Source organism: Oxyura jamaicensis, chromosome 8 (assembly GCF_011077185.1).
Source record: "Oxyura jamaicensis isolate SHBP4307 breed ruddy duck chromosome 8, BPBGC_Ojam_1.0, whole genome shotgun sequence".
In the NCBI taxonomy this organism is placed as follows: domain Eukaryota; kingdom Metazoa; phylum Chordata; class Aves; order Anseriformes; family Anatidae; genus Oxyura; species Oxyura jamaicensis.
Window position 1 is genome coordinate 30,349,958 of NC_048900.1, and position 17,673 is coordinate 30,367,630.

The window sequence follows — 17,673 nt, forward strand, 5'->3', positions numbered from 1 at the left end:
GGCACCGCAGCCCCACGAGTGCGGCTCTCTGGGTGCTGGTCCTGAGCCTCGGCGGGGCCGGGGCCGGTGGCCGGCCGCGACGGTGGCGACAGGAAGGCGCTGCAGACAGGAAGGCGATGGCCGCGGCCGGCGGCGCACCAGAGGCCGTGGGCTGCTTTCATGTCCTGGCCTAACCCAAAACAACCGACTTTCCAGTAAAAACACATCCTGCCAGCGTGCGGGAGGACAGCCCGGGCAGCGCCGCGCTCCGTCTGTGACGCACGGCCGGGCTGGGCCCCGGGGCCGCCCTCGCTGCGGGCGATGCACGGGGTTGCCCGCGGCGCTCGTGGCCGATCCTGCGTCGGCGCGGCGAGGTGCTCCGGCTGCCGGCGCGGCGTGGGCTCCCCCCGGGCTCTCCCCAGACTTCCTGGCTCCGAAACGAAGCCACTTGAAAGCGCAGATCCCCGATGCCGCGTCTTCCTTCCCACACAGCACTTAATGGCAGCAGCAATTAACAGCCAGCCTTCATCAAAGCCTCGCAGGCCCAGATGTAAGTGGGCTTCAATGGAAGCTGACCTCCAGGTTGGCGAGAGGCGCGAACGCTGAGCGCGCACGTACGCCGCCGAGCTCGGGGCCGCATCCTGCCCCGCAGCATCCCGCAGCGGTGCCTCCGGGGTGCTTTGTGCCACGGCTTGCCAGGATCCTAACCACTAACGAACGCCTTCTTGGCAGAGCCGGTACGAATTTCCCTGCTCGGCTGAATGTGCCCATGCGCAGGGTTTGCACATACCCGCTGCGGGTGCGCTCGGCGAGCCACGTGCACGGCTCTGCCCTGCAGCGCCGGGAGCCGCGTGTCTGCTCCCGGGACGTGCGGAGGTGGGGAGCGGGTTGTGGGGCCGGGAATCCATCCGAGGGCAGACAGCAACGAGCTGCGAGTGCAGGTGATCCCCCGAAACTGCAGGCACGGTGGGCGGATGAAGGGAAAACGAAGCGATCTGCCGAGGGGGGCGGGAAGAACGGGGTGCGGCGCGCTCTGCTTGGCACCCTCCCGCCCAGCTCTGCCCCCCTCCAGCCTTCCCAGGCTTCAGTTTTTTTCTTTTCCAGTGACCCATTTCTGCCAGGCGGCAGCTTTACCGTGAATGCATGCAGCCTGGCGGTGCTCTGCGCTGAAATAGCAGCCTCCTTTCTCTCCTCGTCAGCAGCGGCAAGCGCCCTGCCGGCAGCTCTGCTGCTGAATAACCCAAATCCTCCCGTTTTGGGGGGTGGGAAATCCCAGTTTAGGTGCGGGCTTGCTTGGTAGCTCACTCAGCCTCCTTTCCTCGGGGGACGAGGCTGCGTGTTGGCTGTGCTCTGCCGTCCCCCTGCCCCAAACTCCTGCTGGTCCCCAGCACCAGTGCAGTTCCTGCAGTTTCCTTCGGCACCCAGCGCCCGTCCGCCTGAGCCACACACGGTGTGCACCCCCAAAAAGGCTCGAAGAAACCTTGGGTTTCTTCTGGAGGAAGAGGCCGTGGTTCTCTTGTCTGGGTAAGGGCAGCTGCGGGGTCGTGCCACGCCACTGGGGCTGCCCCCTGCTGCTCACCAAGGGACAAGGGACAGGAACACGGTGCCTGCACGGAGGCCCCCAGCTGCAGGACGCTGGGCTTGCCGAAGCCACAGCAGCTGCCTCCACCATGAAGAAGCAGCAGGACCACCTCCAGGAACGTGCTCTTATTGTAATGGCTGCTCGGCATCCGTCAGCTTCTGGCTGGGTTTCGGCCGTGCCCAGGTTGCCTTGGGGCCGGCAGGCTCCCGGGGGACAGCCCCGTGCTCCGTGGTGCAGTGTCCTCCCCGGCGGGCCAGGAGCAGCTGGCAGGGCAGGACTCAGCCCCGGGGACCCGCAAACGACACCGAGAGCTGGAGGCGGTTTGCTAGCCCCAAAGATTTGGGCACCACTGGCTTAGCATTCAGCTAAAAATCCTACAGATTAGAAAAAGAGAACTTAAAATCCCAAGCGCTGATGGTCTCGCAGTCAAAAACAGGAAGATGCTCGGGGCTGGTGCACAAAGCCCAGATTTTATCGTGCCTGTGGTGCTGGAACCAAGCCCAGCGGCAAAGAGCCCCGGTGCCAGGGAGGTGGTGCCGGCACAGCGGCTGCGGCCAGGCTGCGGGGCTGAGCACGGTGCTGTGACCAAGGAGCCCTGTCCCAAGGGTGTCCCAGCCCTGCTGTCACCCCCACAAGTCCCTATTCCAGGTCCCTCTGATGTTGTTTCAGCATCTGCTGACATGCCAGCATTCCCCGGCCCCCACAGGACATCCCCGTCTGCCTGCCCGGAGCAGATGTTGCGAGGAAGCCACCCGTGTTGGTGAGCTTCCCATCCCCAAACTTATCGGGGGCAGCCCCAGGACTCGCGCCATGCCCAGCTCCCCGTGGTGCACGAGGGACCAAATGCAGCCCATGTTCGGGCAGGGTGTGCCAGGCCGTGCTGCTCCCCCCTGGCACCGCTTTGCCCCATTTTAGGGTTTGTGGTGGTGCTGGTGGGGGGCTGAGCCCCGGGGCCAGCCCGAGGACATTCCCTGCACCCAGGAACAGGACCCGTGGGCACAGCACAGGGTTCCCTGTGAGCACCAGGGCTGCCTTCCCCTTGCTCCCTTCACACCAGGACTGTCGCCGTCAGCCCAGGCGTACACATCCACAGGGATGTGCCAGCTGGGGGGGGGACGCAGCACGGGCAGCAGGACACAAAACCACGGCGCCCCCGTCTCCCCCCGCCCCGCCGCTGGTGGCTGAACGCCCTCGCTGCCCCTCGGGGCGCAACGTGCCACGGCTTGGGTGCCCCCCACGCAGCTCCGCCTGCGTCCCGCTGCAGCCCCGCGGGACAGAGGCGGGGGCCCCGCCGTGCTGCAGCCAAGCGTGGGCACTGCCGCCCCCGGCGCTCCCCGCACCCTGCTCCTGCACCCACGCAGCAGCCGTGGCAGCCAGGGCTCGGCCTGCTGCAGCCCCGCAGCCAGCCCCGGCCTGCCCGCGCAGCCATGCGCAGCTGCACAGCTCCATCTGCCGAGCCCCAGCCACCGCACAGCGCAGCACGGCGTGCAGCGGGGACACCCGCAATGGGGACGGACGGCGGGGATCTGCACGGTGGGGTCGGCACAGCTGGAGCTGGAGCGGGCCCCACGCAGCTGGAGCCGTGCCCGGCCGAGGTCCCGCAAGGCCGGGGCCGCGCGCAGGTGGAGGAGCGCGCTGCTGGGTCCTGTGCCGCAGGAGGGGTGCGCAGCTGGGGCTCCGCACAGCTGGGGACCTGCACTGCTGGATCCTGTGTGGCTGGAGCTTGAGCACAGCTGGGTCCCAAACACTGCTGGATCCCAAACACAGCTGGATCCCAAACACAGCTGGATCCCAAACACACAGCTGGCCGCAGCGACTCCAGGCTGCTTCCATCCCCAGGGAGTTCATTTTGGGACCCGTCACTTTTTTTGCCCCCCTTGCATGCCCCCAACCCCCCTTCCCTGCCCTCTCCCGCTCCCAGCACCGCTCCTGCTCACTCCAAATGAGCTCAGGGCTTCATTCGGCCATGCGCAGGCGCAGCCGGTCGCACCCAACAGAACCACTTGACCCACTGCACAAGCACAGCCCTGCTTATTTTTCTCCAGCCTCCTCTTCCTCCCCTCTAACGGGCACCACCTTCAGCTCTGGCACTTTTATAGGCTCTTAGTACGCAGACCTTGCAGAAAAATCTTGGTTTTACAAGGAAGGGATAAATATTTCTTCCCTGGAAATGCAGGCCGTGTTGCTGGTGGCTGGGGGATGCAATCACCCGGAGCACATCCGCGGGCACCTGCGCTCACCCCAGCTGACGCCGGGTGCAGGAGACACAGGGCCAGGGCTGTCACCTCCCTCGCTGTCACCCACAGGGCACGCAGGGCAGCCCCGACACCCCCCAGCACGCGCCCAGGAGCAGAGGCAGGAGGCTTTCGCAGCACGGATATTTTCAACGCCATTCATGTATGTATTTTTTCCATAACCTCATTCCTCAGGCTCAGCTGAGCTATTTCGGTGGAAACCGTCCTGAAAAAAAAAAAAAAAAAAAAAAAAAAAAAAAAAAAAAAAAAAAAAAACAAAAAAAAAAAAAAAAAAAAAAAAAAAGAAAACAGCCCGAGGCAGGCAACTGTCAGAAGCTTTTAGCGCGGGCGGGCGGTGCTGGCAGCAGGGGTGGCGGCGCCTGCCCCTGGGCACGGGCGCAGCTGTGGCTGGGGCACGGGGCAGCACTTCCAGCCTCTCACGGGGCCGAGGAGAAGCGCCCAAATATGTGAAGTTTCTTCAAAATACCTTCAAAACGCTGTTCCTATAGGTTTTACGTTGGATTTAAAACCCAACCCCTTGTGTGCTACCGAGCCTCTGCTTCTCACCTTGGCGTGAAGCGATTCGAATGTGGTGTTTCTTGGGGCAGAAATGCACAAAATGGGGCTGTTGGGTTCCCGGGGGCCAGGCAGTGCCTGGGCTCATCCCTGCCATCAGGGCTGCTCACTCATCGCGACACGGGGCACACGGGGAGGGTGGTTTCCACCCCAAATCACACCCGGGCTGATGCTCGCGGCGATACCGCCCCAAAACAGGCTGGGCACCGCTCAGCACACACACACACACGTGTGCTGTGGGGCGGCGCTGCCGTCTGCGACAACACACACCCATCATTTGCATGGGGATTTTTTTTCCGTGTTCCTGAATACCTTCTTTCTAACTAAAAAAAAAAAAAAAGGCACAACGGCCTCGCTGCCAGGCCGACTAACATCCCCTGTGCCACCCCATCGCAGCAGCTTGGGGGCTGCGGCTCTGGCTCCAGCCATGGGCAGGGCTGCCGCAGCTGCTGGGGCAGGGCAGGAGCAGCCCCCGGGGGTGCGGGGCCGCAGCTGTGCCTCATCCCATCGGGCCTGGGCAGGATTTAAGCTGGGGAGCCCACCTGCAGGGTTTGGCCTCCTCACGAGCAAGCGGGGGCACGAGGCAGGTGAGTGCTGGCCGGGAGCTCGGTGCTGCTGGTAAATGGGTGCTCGATCTGTGGCCGTGGGAGCTGCTGGCAGGGTGTGCGTGGGGCTCCCGTCGTGCTCCAGTGCCCCAGGGTGCAGCCTAATTACCTCTGTGTGCATGAGAGCCATTAAATAAGGCAGAGGCCGCTCTGGCAGCGTTCAATTGCTCCTGGAGCTCTGCACCCCGGTACTGCTGCTGCCTGGCACGGAGCTGCCGGCCAAATGGGCACCGTGGGTGCTGCTGGTGCCTGGGGATGGACGTGGCTCTCTGCTCGGTGGGTGCCCCGGCACATCGTGCTGGGTGTAAGCTGATCTTGGTCGTGCTGTGCTTGTGACGGGTGGTGCTGGAGCTGGGAGCCCACGGGAGCCCCGTGGGGTGCTGCTGCCGCCATCCCCAGCCTGTACTGGGGGGTGGAGGGGATGCTTTGCAATGCTCAGGGTGTTTTGGGGGCTCCTCAGCAGCGCACAGAGCGCTTGCAGGGCCCCGGCGTGGGCAGGGTGCGGCTGTGCAACCCGTGGGGCTGGTTCCCCACGTGTGCAGCGGGGCTGGGTGCCAGGCAGGGCAGGAGGCAGCGAGCGCAGGGTGCGGGGGCTGGCGGGGCCGGGGGGCTGGGGCACTGCGTGCTGGTGCTGGGCTGTGGTTTGAGAGCCTCAAGCAGCGAATCTCTGCTGAAGTGTATGGCAAGCAGGGCTTCCCCAGCACTGCTGGGGAGCTGTACCCCGTTGGTGTGTGTTCCCCGAGGGCTGTAGCTGGTGCTGGGGTACAGCGAGGGCTTGCTCCTGAGCTTCTCTCCTTGCTTGCTAGAATGGGAAGGGCCCAGTGGCTCTTTGTGTGGGGGGAAAAATGGGACGAACAGAGCAAAAAACCAGCGGAGCAGATGGTAACAGTCTCGTTGTTGAGTGTGGAGCTGCTGCATCCTGGAAGGGGACCTGGGGTTTGGGGTGGGCACAGCACCGTGGGCACCTCAGCTGCTCTCCTGGCCCGACAGTGCTGATTTGGTGCCTGTGGCTGGTGTCAGGCTGAGCTGTGACACTCAAGGCGAGCTCCAGGAGGCTGCACGTACCAGGAGTCCATGCACACAAACATCACCTGTGCCATGGCTGCGGAGCGCTGGCCGCAGAGAATGCCATGTGCGTGGCTGAGCCCAGTAACATCTCGGCGTGATCTTGGTGTGATGGCCTTTTCCAGACCCACATGATGTGCCCGGGTGCCCCATCTTTTGGAAATGCCCAGCCACCACCAAACCAGCCTCCGTGCCCCTCCAGGCTCTCCCAGTGAGGCTGTGTTTCAGCCTCCCCCCTCGTCGTGCCGGGAGGAGGCATTTGGAGCAAGCAGCCTGAAAATGTCACTGTACCGAAGCCCAAATGGCAGCCTATAAAAGGCTTTGGTATTTTTCAGCTGTCTCGCAGTGAGGCACAAATGTTCACAGTCTCTAAGTCCTGGCGAGGCGGGCTGCGTGCGATGGCTCCCGACCACGGCCCCGCGCGCGGCCTACACTGCGAAACGGGCACACGAGGCTCGGGGCCTGGTGTCAGAGCCCTCCGTGGGCACGTGGGGAGAGATCCCCCAGTTCTCATCTGCTTAATTAACGCTTCCCAGGCTGTTTGGCCTCTTCCACAAGGGCTCAGCTCTGGCCCCACACAGGGAAGCCCACGGGCTAGTTTTCAGTGAAATGCCCCGTTAGTGGCGGGTGGTCGAGGCAGGTGCGCGGGCCTGCGACCGGCTCGCCGCTGCCCGTTAGCGCTGTTAATGCTGCGGGATTTACGGGGCTGTGCCCTGAGAGGGATGAGGCTGGTGGATTTGAGCTTTATTTAGCAAATCCCTTCACCCAGGGGCGCGGGGGCACCTTGCCCTGTGGCGGGGACACGCCGGGATCGCCCGTCACATGCGGCTCGAGCATGACTGCTCCGGTATGAGTAATGCGCTGCCGTGACTCATTTTCTGCCTTCTTATTTTCTCCTTTGAGGCTGACTTCCCCTGTTTATGTTTACACATGGCCTCCAATTGCGCACCCAGCGGGGTCTGGCTCCCTCCTCCTGCCGTGATGGGAAGGGGCTGTGCAGGGTCGTGGTGTCCTCTGCGGGGCCCTGCCCCGGGGCTGCCTTTGCCCGCAGGAGGACGCAGGGATGGGAGACACAGGGATGCTTCATCAGCTCCGTGCCTCTGGGCCCGGCGTCCCACGGGACGCAGTCGGTGCCACGTTACGCCGTGCAATAAATAAGCCATGGGTTTCTTCCTGGCCCTCCTGTACGCCAGCGCTGTGTGGAGGCTGCCATAACCCAGTGCCCAAGTGAGGAATTAGCGAAGATAACTCGGTTACGGGCTACCCGGCTCCGATGGGTTGGAAGCCAGTCACAGCTGCGAGCTGGCTGCAGGGATATCGGCAGGAGCCATCCTGCAGGGACAGCCCCGGGGTGCTGGGTGAGAGCTGTATGAATTTGGGGATAAGTGTTATTTTGGAGTGTCCGGCAGTCCCAGCCTGCCAGCCGTCCCACTGCGTTCCCTCGCTTGTTTAGAATGCTTGTGCCCTTTTCTGCAGGTAAAGTGGGGCTGGTTGGCCTCCTGGGGAGCCTGCATTTTGGGAGCCCCAGGGCTGTGGGTGAGCCCGTGGTGTGAGCTGATGAAATGGGAGGAGCAGCGAGGTCGGGAGTAAATCCTGCCCCAGCTGCACCGGGGAGGTGCTGGGGGAGTGCTGGGACTGGGGACTGGCAGCGGGGAGCCTGGTGGTGGCAGGGAAGCCATGGGAGGTGGCCTGGGGAGCAGCGGAGAGGTGCTCCGTGGGCTGTGCTTCCCGTGGGTTGCAGACAGATCTCTCGAAGCTGCTGGGCACCCTTCCCTGCACCCAAGGCACTACTAGGGGTGGTTGGTGGTGATAAGTGTCCCCTCTGGCAGGTGATCCCAGTGGGGGATCACTGGGGTGGGAGAGAGTGTCCCCAGGGGTGCGTCCCCAAGGACGCATCCAGCCGTGCTTCTCCATTATTTTTTCAATAGCAAATGTGCTGCACCCAGGCAAAAATGCTGCACCCATTGGTGTCCCAGCTTCTCAAAGGGGCGATCCCAGAGAATCCTCAGGCTAGGACGGAGCCTGAGGGTGGTGGTGTGGGGTGAGGGGTTGGGGTCAGCTCCCACTGCAGGCAGAGGGTGATGCCGGAGGGCTGTGCCGTGGAGCGCCGGCTGTGCCTGGTTTGTCCTGGGGGGTGGCAGCCGTGTGCCCGAGGTACCTCTGGGTCGTGGCTTTGCTTCTCGGCTCTGCCAGAGCCACCCAATGACCCCGAGCACATCCCCTGCCACATCCTAACTTCACCAACCCCATGGATGCTGCATCCTTTATTTCTCATCGCATCCCCTCACATCTCCTGTTCGCGTACAGCAAATCTGTGGATTTCCTTAAAGCTATTTGCCCCCCTTTATTTTTATTTTTTTAAATAACATCTTCAGAGCTGCCCATGGACCCTTCCATAGGGTTGCACCAAGCCCCAGAGCCTGGTGGCTTTGCAGCCCTCGCTGGCCTCCCTAAGCATGCTTTCCAGCGGGGATGTACCCAGGGGGGTGGCACGGGGCAACGTCCCCCTCCCTGGGCACGGCAGGGTGCAGGTACCAGCCTGGGGATGGGGCTGTGTCCCCTAGCCCCTCATAGGAGTGGGGACCACGTAGGGTTGGGACTGCTTCAGGGCAAGGTGCAAAGGTTTTTAAGGCATAATTTTTACCAGGAGGAAACAACAACAACAAAAAACTTTTGGAGGTGCTGATTGCATGCAAACCCCAGATTTATATTTTGTGGGGTAATCCCAGCAGTGCCCGGTGTAACTGGCGTGCTGGCGGTGCCCCGTGGTAGCTCCGGGTGGCACTTTGTGGCCGGGGGGTGTTCAGGGTCAGGGTGCAACGTGGGCTCCTGCCCTCCACGGCTCCTCTTGTCCCTGCTTCAGCTGCACCCCACGGGAGACGAGGTCCCCGATGCTCCGGCAGGCGGCTGGGAGCGATCCCTGCCTGTCACCCTGCCGGGGCGAACTGCGACGTGACGTCAGCCCCATCGATTTCTGCCTCGGGTGGCTGTGGGAGAGGCGAGGGACGAGCAGCCGTGGGTGTGCAGCCCTGGTGTGTGTGCCCTCGGCCGGGGGGATTTGCTTTTCCCCCCCCCCTGCCCAGCCCCACCACCCGCCGCTGGAGCGCTCTCCTAATCTGACAGCGCCGGGTAATTAATCTCGCTCCCCCAGCTGCTGCAATAGGATTACGGGGAGGGGAAGTGCGTCACGAGGTACGAAAAGGGGTTCTGCTTTTGGTGAAAGTGGGGGGAAAAAATGGGAAATAGGTTGGTGCGCTCCCGGGGGCATTGGGGCGGGGCGGGGGAGGGCGCGCGCTTGTGCCGTGTGGGGGGGGGGGGGGGCGGGGGGCAGCGCCGGAGCCGAGCCTGGCTCATCCTGCCTTTCTCTCAGCATCCTCCGGTGATCCTGGAGGTGATACAGCCACAGCAGCATCCATGGCCTGCCCCCGGCATTAGCACTGGCTTTTTTTTTTTTTTATTCCTCCTTGTTCTGGCAGCTAAACAAGCCGTGGATCGGAGGCGTTTGATTTAAGGGCTTATGTTAAGCAGCTGGTAACCGGGATTGTATTCTCCTGTATTTTTTCAGGCTCCTTGGAAATTGAGGAATGCAATTCTGCCACCATGATGGAAGGTAGGTGATGATCTGAGCATGTCTTTCGGGATCGCCGGAGTTTTGAAGGCAATGGTGGGGGAAGGAGAATGCATTGAACCCGGGAGCGCGAATCCTTCGCCTTTTCCTTTCAGAAAATCGAAATAAGGATAATAAAAAACCCTCCCCTCCCCCTAAGCCGAAGCTCCCTGCCTGCTGTCAGCAAGCTGGTGGGTGCTGTAATGCCGAGCCCGGGGGATTATTCGCAGCGCCGTGCCCGTGCCGGGGGGGCAGCAGCCGGGCAGGGAGCTTGGGGCCGGAGCTGACCGCTCCGCATCGCGCTCCGGCGAGCAGGAATTCATCCCCTGCTTGGCAACCTGCTTGTTTCCCCCCGATGTGATGCAGGGGATGATTTTTAGATGTTATCTGCCCGCACAGCCCAGGGGCCTGTTGACGATAGGTGGGACTCCGTGCCTCTGTAGCACAGCGGTACGGATGCGAATCCTTCCAACGGGGAGCGAGGATGCTGGGCTGAAGGAGGTTTCTGCCATGCAGTGTCGCTGGCTTGGAGATGCAGGCGATGGGAAAGGAGGGGGGGCGGGGGGGGGACACACACTGCTTTGAGGCTTATTGGAATGGAAAAGGAAGCGAGGAGGAAATATGGGCTCCGGGCATCAGATGCTCCGGGGAGCGCTGGGAGAATGCGCGTCTGGTCGTGCGTGGGAAAAGCCCCCGGGCATTTCTTACACAGATTTTAACCTGTGTCATCCGTCTCGGCCGTATGCAAACCTCTCCTTTATGCCTTCATGAGCAAGATGCCACGGAAGGGAGATTTTTTTAAATTATTTGCTTAAAGCAGAACAGCTCTTAGCCTTCAGGGCCAAAAAGCTCAGAATGCAGGTGATTTATTTACGGCCCCTCGGCCGAGCCGGAGGCCTGCCTGCTGCGATGTGCCCGGATAGCAGCATCCAGACGCTGCAGGCACGGGCGGCCACGGGGACCGGGGACGTGTCTTTGGGTGGTGACGGGGGCCCAGGGACGTGTGGCCGTGTGGTGATGGAGGCCAGGGACGTGTGGCCGTGCCCAGGCCGGCCGGGAAGGCAGCTCGGTGCCGGTGTTTGCTCACCTCACCTTGGGAACCCAGCGCCGTGTGCGAGCGCAGGATGGCTGCTTGTGCTTCTTGGCTCCTTGGCGCGAGGGATACGGGCACTGCTGGTCTTGGGTGCCTTATACTGACGACCCCCAGGTCACAAATTAGAAGATTTTTAATCCTGAGCCATGGCACGTGATGTGTTTGTGGCAGTGGCACGACGGCTCGGCCGTGGGGAAGGTGCCGTGAACAGGGCCCCTCTCGAAGGCGCCGCCGTGTCAGGAGGAATGAGTGCGGGGAAATGAAAGCTGGCCTGCTGCAGTGCGTGGTGTGTGCTAGCTGCTTCTGTGGCTGTGTGCGAGGAAGGGGTGGGCCTGCTTTTCTGCGTTCTGGTGGCTTTTTGGCGGCTCTGCTGGAGGCGGAATCACGCCTTGTGGAAAGGTTTTGCCTGCCTTTGGGAGAAGGGGGCTGGCCATGAGCGGTGCCCCATTAGCTGCGACTCCCGGAGCTGCTTGGTGTGCCGCTCCCCTGCTATCTGCTGTGCATGGGAACCTGTGATGGGAGGGAGGAAATGGAGTGAGAAGAAATAATTAATGCTTCTGATTAATTTTTAAACACTTGGAAGCAAGCTCTGTGCGTGGAACAGTGAAACTTTTGTGACCGATGCCCTGGTGAAACGCTGACACCTTGCAGAGGTGCTTTATTTTGATACAGGAATGGTTTCTAACGCCCCCAGTTAGAACTGGTCTGAAAGTTGGAAACCTGCGCGAGGTCCCTGCGGCTCCCTGTGCCAAACGGGCTGGAGGGTTTGTGGTGTTATTTAAATGGTGGTGCTTAGGGACAGGGTTTAGTGGGCGGTACTGGTGGAAGGGGGATGGTTGGACCAGGTCTTGGAGGTCTTTTCCAAGCTGTTCTGTGAAATGGCAGGGAGTGCTTCACCAGCACGCTGGGGCATTGCCCTGCAGGCAGAGCGCGGGGCTGTGCGTGCTGGTGTCCGTGTGCTGGTGGCTCTGGGGCTGGTTTGGGATCCCGCTTGGGAATGGGGGGGCTTGGCTTTTTGGGATCATGCAGGGCTTGAGGTTTGTGTTTGTTCTGAGCCCGGTATAGAGCATTTTCTGGCAGATGGTAGGGAGAGAAAGCCATGGTTATGTTTCTAAACACTGTTTCTCAAAGCACATCTGAAAATCAAGAGGCGTAACCAAGATGCGCGTTGATGTTGCTGTCCCAGGCAGCCAGCCCTCCCCAGGAGGCCGCTGGGGCACCACTTGGCCAGGTGGGATGGGGCCGCCAGCAGCAGAGGCTGAAATCCTCAGCTTTGAAACAGCAAAATGGAAATAACCCATGGCAAAATGACGTGGCGTGCCGGCACTCGGCCTCGGGCAGCAGCTGGTGATGGAGAGGTGCTGGTGAGCCCTCTGCATGCGTGGCCCTGGGCTCTGGACCTCCCCTCTAGTGGCTCAGGAATGCACCCAGTGATGATGCTGAGGCAAACAACCTTGTGTGAGAACAAAGGGGTGTATTGATCTCTTTTTTTTTAATTAATCTGCTGCATCTCAAACGCACTGAAGGTATTTTATACGGCTTAATTAAGTTTTGAAACCACTGCTGCAACATGGCACTCAGGCAGACACTGCGCAGCGTTGGGAAAGCTCGTCCAGCGGTGGGAGAGGGGAAGGGCCACGACGGTGCCGGGGAAGGCCATGCCTTCCTCTGCAGGGATGGCTCTGCCTCGCTCCAGAGTTTGCTGGGAAGAGCTGGGAGAAGCTTCCCCGGAGCAGGAGTTTCTCTTTGTGGTTATTTTCCAGGTCTCTGTGCCCCATTTCTGGGGCATCACGCCGGGAACTTCCGTGGGTGGCTGGTCACCTCCCATACGGCAAAAGCTTTGTTGTGTCGCCTCTTAGCAATGCTTGTCCGATGCTTTCCTGGTGCTGAACGGGCAGCGCTGGGCCTGGAGGCAGCAAATGGCACACGGCAAAGCCTTTGCCTTGACTAAGCAAGAGCGTTGGCTTTGCATGCATGGGGGGGACACCGGGAACAGCTTTGGGTTAAGCCTGGAAATGCTTCCCAGCTCTGGCCATGAGAGATACCAGGATTTCCACAGGTGGGGCCCTTTGGGTGGAAAGGGTGGAAATTAAAGCCAAACTCGGCAAGTGCACGCGGTGCAGGTTTGCAAAGCGTCCATTTGGTGGGTCCTGGTTTAAGGTGTGCCCATGGGCATCTCTGCAATTGCAGTCTGCCAGGGCAAAACCACTGCCTGATGCACTGGCAGTATGAGAACTTAGACACTTAAAAATCTGGGTTAAATCAGGGGAGCGTTCTTCTTGAGTCCTCACCCCAGGGTCTGAGGCAGCTGAGGGTGAGCAAGAGGCACCTCCTTGGGTGCCCGTGCCAAGGCTGTGGGCGGTGTGAAAGGGGGGTGATGCTTGTGCCTGGGACCCCCACTTGCCACTGGGGTAGTGGGAGAAGTGGAAGAAGCAGGGACAGCAGCAGCCCCACCAGCTGCCTCGGGCTGCTCAGATATCCAACTCCCTCTGCTTCTCAGGAGGACTTCGGGAGCCACCAAAACCCCTCTGTCCTTGGGAAGCCACTGGGGTTGGATGCTGACTCTCCAGGGCGGTGCTCCTGCTCCAGGGCTGGCCCAGTGCACCCTTTTTTCCCCCAAGCAGACCGCACGTATGGCTCCTACAAGCCCAGCAGAGCGCCTTGCGAGCTGCTGAGCAGCCTCGGCTGTGTTTTTAATTGAAGCTCAGTTACGGGCTGAGGTTCCTGGGGGCTTTTGGAGGTTTTTGCTTTATCGGTGCCCTGACAGAGGAGGAAGGCGTGCAGAATGGCCACAGCTGCTGTTCCCCCCATTTACAGCCCCACAGAATGGCCCATCTTTAACTTTGGGGTTGGTTTTAGGGGTTTTTAGTTTCACGGCTGCTAATTGTGCAGGGAGAGGCTGCGAAGGAAGGAAATCCCTGTGGGTGACACGGCCCTGCCAGCACCACGCGGGAGCACCGGGGCTGGACACGGCCACGTGTCGGTAAAACCCGACCGGCCCCCGGGGGGATTTAACCTGCCTGCTACCAGAGCAAACACACAGAACATTAATGTGTTGATGTTAGGAACCAGTATGGGGGAGATCACACTTTGCAGCCCCATATTATCCTTGATCCATTCCTTACCTGTGCCAGCCTCGGAGAAGCACCCTGACTTCGGCACATCTTCCTTAGAGCAATAATTATGATTTTTAAAGCTTTCTAATGGCAAGTTGCTGGCTGGGCTTTCACGTTTCTGAGCATCTTAGTGACCACGTTTTGTGTGGTCCGTGCAGGGAAGGCACTGCTGGCACCCCAGGGCACCGCAACGGGGGTGACCGTGACCAGACCTGGCCCCCTGGCACTTCTTGGTCGGTTGGGGAGGTTTTTGTCTTGTTTTTGTGCGTGTTTTCCTATGGCTTTTTTGAGAGTTTTTGAAGAAATGGAGGGTGGGGTATTTCCTCAAGCCTTCCGCCTCCAGGCCGCAGGGAATTTAGCAGACCTGCTCGGGGTGGGCACCAGGAGCGTGGGATGTGCTGGGATGACCGGGGGGTGGGAGGGCAGGGGGCACGGTGCCAGGGGGGGCTGTGCAGCAGTGGGGCGCATCCTGCTGTGTGCAGTGCTCCTCTCTAGAGCCAGATCTGCAGGACCTGACGGAGAAACCATCAAGGATGCACCCTGTTATTAGAGCTAATTAATAATAAATGGGTGCTGGGCTTTCAAGTGTGTGCGTGTCAGTGGGCATTTGTTGTTCTGTGCGTGCCTTAAGGCACCTCCAGCATCACGCCGACCATCGCACGGCCGCTTCAGATGCACCCTATATCCTGTCCCTATCTCAGATGCTGCCTCATAAACAAGTTTATCTGGGTGTTTTTGGTTTTGTTTTTGTTTTTCACGGTGTTTTTTTCATGGCCTTGTCACTGAGGTTTTCTGGGAGCACGATGTTTGTCAACATGCCTGAAATGGGCTCATCTGGGGCACTTCTAGCCCCCCAAGGGTGCCCTCCGAAATGTCTAAGGGGCTGATTTCAGCGCTGTAAGGCTTACTGAGTTTGGTGGGGTGTTGGCCTGGCTCTGCCCTAGCACAGAAGACGCAGAAGAAGCCAGCGTGATTCACTAATAATAAGGTCACTTGTGCTCTGTTTGCATGGCTCCTTCCACCTGGGACCTCGAGCTCCCTCACGTAGCACCGCTCCTCTGCGGGGAAGCAGATGCTGGGAAGAGGCTTGGTGGTTGTGTTAAATGCCTGGCAATGGAGCTTCTCTTTCGGGTCAGGTCTCCTCTGCTTATTTTTAGTTACAGCACGGCTGCGGTTAATCGTTGCTTTAAAAGCTGGGTATTTGATGGCAGGGCTTGGGAGGGATGAGACAGTTAATGGAAGTGCCATTGGGTGTATGTATTTGGGGTATAAATCTTCATCTTATATATACACAATTATTATATATCACTTATTAATGTTATACAGTATATATGATATAATCACACTTGCATATTAATCATAGATAATGTGTCTAGATATATATATATGTCCCCGTGCATCCTAGGCAGCACCAAAAGCAGCGTGGCCAGCAGGGCAAGGGAGGGCATCCTCCCGCACTGCTCTGCTCACACTTCATGAGATGACTTCTGGTCGTTCACATCTCACGCTTCAGCTTTTCATCTCCGCAGTGTTAGCCTTTTCCTTGGTGCCCAAAGGGCTGATCCAAGCAGGTTCCCACTGAGCGGGCCTCTCCTGGCACGGGGTCACAGCCCCGCAACCTGCATCTGGTGGCAAACTGGGAGTGAGACACCCTGGAGGGCCACAGATGTCTGCAGCTGGGTGGCCTTGGTCTCAGGAGTTATGGGGTGGGTGGAAGGCTGTTGGGCAGTGTCACGGCCAGGCGGGGATGGCGGTGGTCTTCACCTCCGTGTTCTGTGTAGATTATGGGGCTTCAAAATCCATCTCTTCATAGCCAACTGTCAGGGTCCCCCTGCCGCGGCTGCTCGGTGCCGGGGAGGTGCTGGGAGCACCTTCGTCTCCTGATCCCCACCAACTCCCAAAAAACAAACCCTAAAAATAGGGATCCGAGCAACCCTGGGAGGGAGAGCCTGTCCTCGACGACTGCTCACATAGCACAGCAACCTTTGCAAGCGCATCTGGCGTTCCTGTGCGCGTGCCAGCCCTGAATGAAAGCTACAACTGTATGCCCGGGGTGCCGGCAGCGCTGGCGGGGACGCTTGTGTCCTGCGGTTCTCTGCAAGCTGATATCAGAGACCTGATTTCTGGGGCAAGCGGGCAGCAAGCAATTCCTGTGGCTGCTTTTCTGAGGTTAGTGCATAACGTATGAGCAACGATTTACATCCTTCCAACCTTAAATATTCCCCAGACAGAGTGCCCGCGGGCAGCCGGCCGCACCAAGCCTGGCATGGGTGCAGAGCCCCGGCCGTGCAGCCCACGGGGCCTCTCTGCAGGGAGCCAAAAGCTGCTTGTAGCCTCTGGTGGGTTCCTGGTGCCCGTCCAGAAGTCCTCACACCGTGCTCTGTAGGTAACGATGGTGGCTGGATCCCACTGACGTGATCTTCTGCAGGCCCGCGGACGTGCGGGGTGTGCTCCCACGTGCTGCGGGCACAGATGTGGCTTGAATCGGGGCGTTAGGGCGAAGGGCCAGCGTGAGGCACAGCTGTGGGTTTTTATCTCCGGATGGGCTGAAACAAACGGTGCGTGCCTCCCTCGTCATCGCCACGGTGTGTGCGCGAGGGGCTGCTCAGTGCAGGGCTGGTGCAAGCGGCCACCTGGCCGCAGGAGCCGCTTTCACTCCCCCTGTGCATCCAGCAGCCGAAATAGCGTGTATTTTTAGCAAGGTGTCGGGTGTTGGTTGGAAATCTCCTCTGGCAGGGCTCGCCACAACCTGCTCGGAGGCTGGATTACCCTCCTGGCACAGAACAGGGCCCTGTTTCTGAATGAAGCAGGGGGCCCGGTGCTCTCTGCCCGCTACCACCACGTTCCCTTTGCCGAGGCAGGTCCCGGAGCAACCTCATCTGCTGTAGGAGAAAATACAGGAGCAGTACCAGCGATGTTTTATCTCATTCAGACTTAGTACCCCATGGTAAGGCCACACGGAAGGGCTCAGTGGCTGGAACGAGGCAAGGACCACGGTGAATTCCCGTGACCATCGGGAGCAGTGGGATGTGCACTGGTGCTGCATGCACAAGTGGCATACATAACTTTAAATAATAATAATAATAATTTTGCCGTATTTTGCTGTGTCAAAATAAGCTTGCACAGGTGCCTCCTGCAGCTTTTTGAAAGGTTTTCCAAGAAATTTTCAGAAAACTAAATTTTTCTGGGTGGTCAAAACGCAGACTTGGCCTGTGGGGAGAGAATGAGTCTTGTCCTTGCCCTGGGATGCTGCTGGGCCCCCACCAGTGAGATCTCCCAGATTATCACCACCAAATGGCTTCAGATCTAGCCAATCCTTCTCGCTGGAAGTCCAGGGCAGGTGTGTGTCAGCCTGGAGATGCTTGCTCCTGCTGCAAAGCAGAGCTCCCCCCTGTCCCCGTCACCCCGTGTGTCCCCTGCCCGCCCGCTGTGCCGGGGTAAAAAGAACTGGCGTGATGTATTTGTGTCACCCGTGGAGGGTGGGAGGCTGGTGCCCAACAGGAGCACCCCGGGCAGGAGGGAAGCGGGGCCGGCTGGGAGCTCCCCAGGCATCCTGAGCCCTGCTGGGGTGTGGAAATGTGGTGGGGGCTACGAGTGCTGAGAGTGAGCCTTGGAAATGTGCCCCGCTGGGCCGTGCAGCAGTTGGGTTAAATACGAGGCGGCAAACCCAGGAGAAGCACGGACAGGAGCAGTGCAGCTTCTGGGACTTCACTGTTCTGCTACCGAGCCCGTGGCCGTGCAGAGTCCCTGGTTGTGCGATGGACCAAAAGTGCCCGTTTTCACGTGAAATACTCGGCACAGCAGCTGGGCCCGAGG

General features: G+C 60.0%; 1 protein-coding gene across 1 annotated transcript in view; it reads left to right on the forward strand.

Moving 5' to 3' along the window:
- The first annotated feature begins 4,916 nt into the window (after window positions 1-4,916).
- The window catches only part of SGIP1 (SH3GL interacting endocytic adaptor 1), a 41,001-nt gene continuing 28,244 nt past the window's right edge, over window positions 4,917-17,673 (forward strand). The window contains 2 exon segments of the mRNA XM_035333222.1: window positions 4,917-4,958; window positions 9,607-9,651. Of these exon segments, the coding sequence (XP_035189113.1) occupies window positions 9,642-9,651 (10 nt within the window). The 5' untranslated portion in view covers window positions 4,917-4,958; window positions 9,607-9,641.